This window comes from Echinops telfairi, unplaced genomic scaffold, assembly GCF_000313985.2.
Source record: "Echinops telfairi isolate 266 unplaced genomic scaffold, ASM31398v2 ScPeMD7_3533;HRSCAF=4204_0, whole genome shotgun sequence".
NCBI lineage: Eukaryota > Metazoa > Chordata > Mammalia > Afrosoricida > Tenrecidae > Echinops > Echinops telfairi.
The window spans coordinates 35,255,521-35,262,377 of NW_022107431.1; the positions used below are offsets into that span (position 1 = coordinate 35,255,521).

At 38.2% G+C, this 6,857-nt stretch overlaps 1 protein-coding gene across 2 annotated transcripts in view; it reads left to right on the forward strand.

Moving 5' to 3' along the window:
- HBS1L (HBS1 like translational GTPase) overlaps positions 1–6,857 on the forward strand; it is an 84,991-nt gene that overhangs the window by 10,255 nt on the left and 67,879 nt on the right. The window contains exons 3-4 of one of the 2 annotated variants that reach the window (XM_004702157.3): positions 1,243–1,368; positions 3,979–4,173. In XM_004702157.3, coding sequence (XP_004702214.2) covers positions 1,243–1,368; positions 3,979–4,173 — 321 coding nt within the window. Of the gene's footprint in view, positions 1–1,242; positions 1,369–3,978; positions 4,174–5,556; positions 5,580–6,857 lie in introns of those variants that run through there. The other variant, XM_045294342.1, reaches the window with a different exon arrangement.

Below are 6,857 nucleotides of genomic sequence, written 5' to 3' on the forward strand. Positions count from 1 at the left end.
TACCTTAATAATAAACCTATAAATATATGCACGTAGATCTGTTTCCCCATCATCATATATAAATATATATACATAATGTGCATGCCTATATTTAGACCTCTATAAATGCCTTTTGCCTCCTAGTTCTTTTCTCTATTTCCTTTTACTTTTCTCTTGTCCCACTATCATGCTCAGTTTTCATTTGGGTTTCAGTAATTCTTCTTGGTTACATTGCCCTTGATCAAGCCCTACCAGGTCTCCTACATCCTTCTTACCATCGATTTTGGATCACTTGTTCCCTTGTCCCTGGGTTTGTTAACATCCGCTTCCTTTCCCCACCTTCCCTTCTCCATGTTCAGTACCCCTTGCCCCCCAACCGTCAGTCCAGTTGTCTTCTCCTCCAGAATATTTATCCCGCCTATCTTATCTAGATAGACCTGCAGAGATAATAATATGCACAAAAACAAGACAGAGCAAAACAAACTAAAGAAAATAAAACAACAAATAAATAATGACAACAAAAGAAAAGCCTATAAATAGTTCAAGATCTATTTGTTGACCTTGACGAGTGTTTTCCGGTCAAATCTGTTAGGGTGCCACGCCCTGGCCCCAAAGTATTTTTGGGACTTCCTTGCTCTGCTCCCCTTGTTCTGTTGCATGCCCTTAGTGTTTTGCCTCGTTGTGGTTAGGTCAGATCAGGTGCAATCCTTGCACTGTCTCTCTGGCATTGTCCCCCGTAGGGCTATGGGTCAGTGAGGGATGTCGTATCTCCTAGTGGGGCCGGAAAAGAACAATTCTTGGAGTGTGAAATTTACCTGTTTTTAATGTTTTTTTAAATTATGCAAGTAAGCAGGTTCATTAATTCTCTTGAAATCGATGTATCAAAGGATTTTAGGAAAGTTGGAGTACTATGCAAGGATGAGATAATTAAAAGGAAGTTGTTATAACATTGAGATCCTAGGCTGAGAGCCATGGCCTTAGAGATCGGTGGAAAGAAAGACGCTTGCTTTATAAGAGCTTAATGAGTAGTAAGACATTTGAGATGTATTTCAGATATAATTGATTTTTTTTTCTGAGTAGCTGTGTATTAGGGAGTATAGGTATTTTTTAAATGTAGTTTGTGGACAAGTTTACAGAGCAAATGAGCTTTCCATTCAACAGTTTCTGCACATCGTTTATTAACCCTTTTGTCAAACACAAATGTAAATGTCCTTTTTAGGGAATGGCTGTCCTACAGTAATCTTTAATCATTTTATATTCTAGCGGCTCAATTTATTTACTCCAGACGTGACAAATCTGCTGTTGAACCAGGAGAAGAATATGATTATGGAGATCAGAAAGACTCATCCAGTTCCCTTTCAAACCATCAATTAAGTGCTGTCGATCAAGGTATCGTAAAAGTAGTATGTCTAGATTTCTTCCTGAAAATGAGTAATAGCCAATAGACTGGAATTTATCCATTTTTTGTGATTGTTCATAATAGTGACTGGGCAGTATTGATACAAAAGTGTGCCTTGTAGGAAAATTTACAATTTATGTGAAAAGTCTATTTAAGTGCACTTATGATATGAAAAATTAATTATATGGCTGTGATTATTAACTAGAATTTTTTAATTAAACTATTACATTCTCTCATCTTTCCCCAGGAAAAACTTCAGTGATTAGTTTTAAGAATTTGTTTCACAAGAATTTATTTTCAAAAAAAAAGAAGAATTTATTTTCATGAGCTCTTCATGGAGTTTAGATTAGGTTGTAGGCACTCCTTAATTTAAAAAGATGGTAGAATCCCTTTTAATTGGAGCCAGCTTTTTGGGTCATCGCTTGAGGATTAGCCAGTGTACTGCCAGGGCTGTTGAAGTTCCTAGTAATGACCATAAGAGTGCTCTGATTGCTCACATTGGTGTAGGGCAAGGTTCATGAGAGAACTTGTAAAATGGTAATGCCTTTGGTCCCGAGTTTGCTTCTTGTCAATGCTTAGCCATTTTTAAAGATGTTTGTACTTTGGCTTTCTTTTCTTTTTTTAGATCATTTTATTGGGGGCTCTTAACAACTCTTTATCACAATCCATACACTCATCCACTGTGTCAAGCATATTTGTACATTTTTTGCCATTGTCATTCTGAAAACACTTTCTTTGTACTTGAGCCCTTGGTATCAGCTCCTTATTTTGTCCCCTCCCTTCTCCACCCTCCCTCCCACCCAAACCCTTGATAATTTATAATTATTATTATTTTGTCATGTCTTACTTACACTTTCCGATGTCTCCCTTCACCCACTTTTCTGTTGTCCGTACCGCTTTCTTATTTTTGAGAGAAGTTTGAACTAGGATGTTGCTGGCTACATATCACTCAAGCCATGGATTGACAGTGTAGTAGAGTGGGAAGGACCAAGTACAACACTAAGGCTCTCCCTGAAGAGAGCTGAGCCTCTTTGCTCTTTGTGTGACTTTGTTCTAGAAATATTTTTAAATGAAAATCTTAATTAACTTGTAATGAGGAAGACGTGTGAATTTAGAGCTCCTCTTTGATCGAATCAGTGTGATTTATACTAGCTGCTAACCACACTGAGAAAAATGAAGAGAATGCAGAAATATAAAAAAATTAGAAAGGAGGAGAACCAACAGAGACAGTAGAAGTAAAAATAACTTGGTTATCAACTCTGCAGACACATCAATGTTTGTGGAGAAGATTTTACATAAACTTCCCATTAATACTGAATTAATGTTTTAAACAAAGAGAGTTCTGCTGTGGTGGTAATAGAGTACAAGTCTTGTTCTTTATCTGTTAAGCTTCAGTGGACAGTGATTAAGAAGTTACGAAATTCACAGTTAGGCTTGAAGAGAAAAGCTAATCATGCCCACCTGAAATATGTAAGTAATTGCATGATGTTTAGCTGTTTGCACCACTCAGCAATTCCAATAATGATTTTTGCTAACCTGTATTAACTGATTTTCAGATACTATTCTAAGTGCTGTTCGGATTGTAGCATATTTAATCTTTATAACGTTATGTTAGAGGGTAGCTACTTGCCTCGTTTCACAGAAAGGAATATGAGGAGGCACAGAAGTAACTTGTGTAAGGCTACATGCGCTTAGTGGATAACCTTGGGATAAGAGTCAAGATAGCCTGGCCCCATGATCTCTACTCTCAGTCCCTTCCTTTGCTATATTGCTTTTTTTGTGTAGGAAATATGGCCTTACTTAATTGGAAGAGGCTTTGATGCTACTTATGCTAAAGTTTTCTGTTTACTTCAGTAATTCATGTTGGTATTCAGTAGATATTATTTTCCATATAAACCTTATTAGGCTACAATGTAATCTTGGACTAAGAAAGCAGAATTATCCAAATATATGAGGAATTGATTTCCAGTAATTGGAAAGGGAAAAAAGGAAAAAGATCCCTAAACTTTCCAAAGGGGAAAAAATATTGCCAATATATTCCTTATTCAACCTATGATAATATGATGCAATAGCAATTGTGTGTTTTGAAATGGTCTCAGAGAGTATTGGATCTGCTAACTTATTAGTGGGAAGGGTTTTCATTCTTGTTATCTTAATAATTTAGATTATACCTGATATTTTTAGCTCACGGGTTTATTATGAAGATTGTAAAAGATTGTATATTTATAAAAATATGAGAGTAGGTAATTAAGGTTGATTTTGTAGGGACAGTTGATGGGTTAGGGGTGGAATTCTTGCCTTCCAGGTGGAAGACTTGAGTTCAAGTCTTGACTAGTGCAATCCTGCCTAGCTGCCATCATCTGTCCTTGGAGGCTTATGCAACATTAGGAAGAATGGCCTGTCGATCTGCTTTTGAAAATGAGCCAGTGAAAACTGTACGGATCCCTGCAGTTTGATTCACAGTCCACAGTCACAGAGATGGTGCAGGAGCAGGCAGCATTTTCTTCTCCTCTGGGGCTGACTCAATAGGATGGTTATTGCCCATAAATCCTTTGTTCACACAGTTTTGTATAGCTTTTGATTGTTATTGTCTGTTGTAGCTCGTCTTTACTCATGCCTTGATTACATGAGAGAGATTCTTGGAGAAGCTGTGCCAGATGAAATGTTGGTTGAAGCAGTTCTCCAAAACAAATTTGATGTGCAGAAGGCCATGGCTGTGCTTCTGGAGCCAGATAAAATACAGAACCTGAAGGTCAAGAGTGAGGGGGCAAGATCTACAGGAAAGATAGCAAAAGGTATGCTTTTACTTACATTGTTACACTTATTTTACATATAGTGCTTTGAAAAAGATTTGCTCTATCTTGAGCTTGTCAGATAAGTGAGTAGAAAATTTTGTTGCAGTTAACCACTGCTTTTCTAGTTTGTGAATTTTTAAGCTGAGAACTGTCCCCTAACCTTTTGGATGGCCTGTTTTCAGGCAGTTTCACTTTTGGCTTCTATGACCAATAGAACACATTGTTCTTGTTGGGTGCTGGCAAGTTGATTCGGACTCATAGCGACTCATGTGACAGTGGAGCCGCCCTACAGGGTTTTCTAGGCTGTCAATTTTCTGGGAGCAGATGGTCAGGTCTTTCAGAGCCATTTGATTGGCTTGAATTGCCAACCCTTCAGTTACAGTTATCTGCTTAGCATTTTTTGTTAAAAATTTGTTCTTAACTAAAAATGTAAAGCAACCGGCCCTTCCTGTTGAGTTGATTCGCCTTCTGCGAGACTCTATAGGTCAGCGTAGAACTGACCCTTAGGGTTCCCCAGCCTGTGCATTCTTGTAGAAGCAGATGCAACATCTTTGTTCCCCAGAGTAGTTGGTGCACTCAGATCACAGTCTGGTCAGCTGCTGAGTATTTTAACCACTGCTCCACCAGGACTCGTTTTTAATGCTTGTAGTATGCATAACAATGTAGTCTTACTCATATATCATATCATTTAATTGTGTAACTCTTGCTTTTTATATGCTGATCTTTAGTTTTAAATTTGTAGAATTTGGCCTTAAATTTGGAATTCAGTCAGGGTATATGAGGGAATTAGTTACCTCTGTATAAATTGGTGTGACCTCTGTTGTTAACTGTAAATTGGGTCGATATTTCTTGTCATCTAGGATCTGGATTTTTGCCACAAGGTTACATGCAGCCGGTTACCATGAATTAAAAGGTGTTTCTGTTTTGTTTAGTTATTGTGCATTTCTAAATGATCACATATAGAAGTGAGTCTGTACTAAAAGTGAGCCTCAGATCATGGTAGGATATGTTTTATTGGCTTGTGTGTTTATTTTTAAGACTATTCCTAGTTCTCGTTGTAGATTTCTTAGAAGTTTTGAATATGAAGCAATCCTGATTATAATGTAAATAAACTCAGACCTCATTTTGTGAGTTTTATGAAAATTAGAACATTGGCCTCAGTACTTAACATTTTGACACGTCAGTGAACAAAGCAGGAAGATGGCTTTAGATCGGTAATGGAAAGTTCTGACTTTGTACCATTGAGAGTGCATGTGAATCATGTCAACTAATGTTCAACTGTCACTTGATTCATGTTAAAAAAGCACTTGGTAATTAATTGCCTCATTTCATGTTTCCTTCTGGTTGCTGTGACTGTCTTCTGAATATGTCAACCTATTCATCTGAACATTAATGGCTCTTGTAAGGTAAGGAGTCTTATTTTCTTCCTCTGAAGTTTCAACTGCTGATGCTCAAAGTTGTTGTCCTTTACCCACTAATAATTTGGATTGTCCTAGTATGCCCTTTCATGCTCCTGACCCAGTAGCAAACTATGGGTTATACCATAACTCTCCAATTGTACCGAGTCACCATCTACTTCATAAACAAAAGAAACTTGACAGACCTAAAAGTGAAAAGAAACTAGAATCATGTAAGTTAACAGAAGAGCTTTCGCTAGCTGACCTAATTAGTGACATGCCAAGAGATTCATTTTATGAATCCTGTAGAAGTGAGCCTTCAGTCATATCATCTTCATCCGCCTATAGTCTCGAAAGTCCACTTTCAAAGGGTCCAGATGATGATGTGTTAAGACTTGATAAATCTGAATGTCTTTCCAAAGATGATACTGAGTTCAAAGGGATACCAGATTTAAGGTCCCTAATGTTAAAGAGCACACCTAACAAGTCTTTGGTTACTCAAAACCAGTCACTACCTGATTTCCAAAACATTCCAATACAAAACAGCGCATTGAAAGAGAAGACGCTTGGTAATTTAAATGATTGTATAAAGACTGAAGTTGGAAGTGTTTCTTTCGTTGAACAAAGCACTCAGAATTCTGTTTTAAAAGGTGACCATTTGCCGTTTTCCCAGGGGGAAAGCCCATCCCTGGCTGAACTGTTTCGGGAACACAAAGGAAACCGCCTGACCCCAAGCTGTGCTCCCTCTGCCCTTCGCAGCCCGCCCTCGGCCAGTTTCACGGATCTCAGTTTGAGATCTTGTCCTCTGTCACAGCTTGCAAACCGGCCCCAGTCTTCAACTGGAATATCAGAATTAACAGGATCCTTATCATCTCTGGCATTTTGTAAAGCTTCTCATAAAACAAAACACCATAACTTGTCGCTTTCCGATTTGATTGCAAAAGCCATTGATGTAGACCAATCTCAGATTAAGAAAGACTCCTGTAATTTATCGGAAATGAGGTCTTCTGGGATAGATTCAAATATTGATCTGAGTGTCCTGATAAAAACCCCAGATTTGGTTATAAAACCGGTCCTAGACCAACCTGTTGTGCCAACACCCGGGACCAAAATTCTAAGTTCAAAGTTAGGGAAAGATTTCGGTGCTGTGAAGGACAAAAAGAAAACCAGTAAGGGCTCTGTGGCTAGGAGACCTCCCTTCTCCTTCTCTTGGACCAAGGCTCTTGCAGCTAGACCTTCAGCATTTGCTTCGACCTTGTGTTTTCAGGATCCACCAAAGAGCTGCAG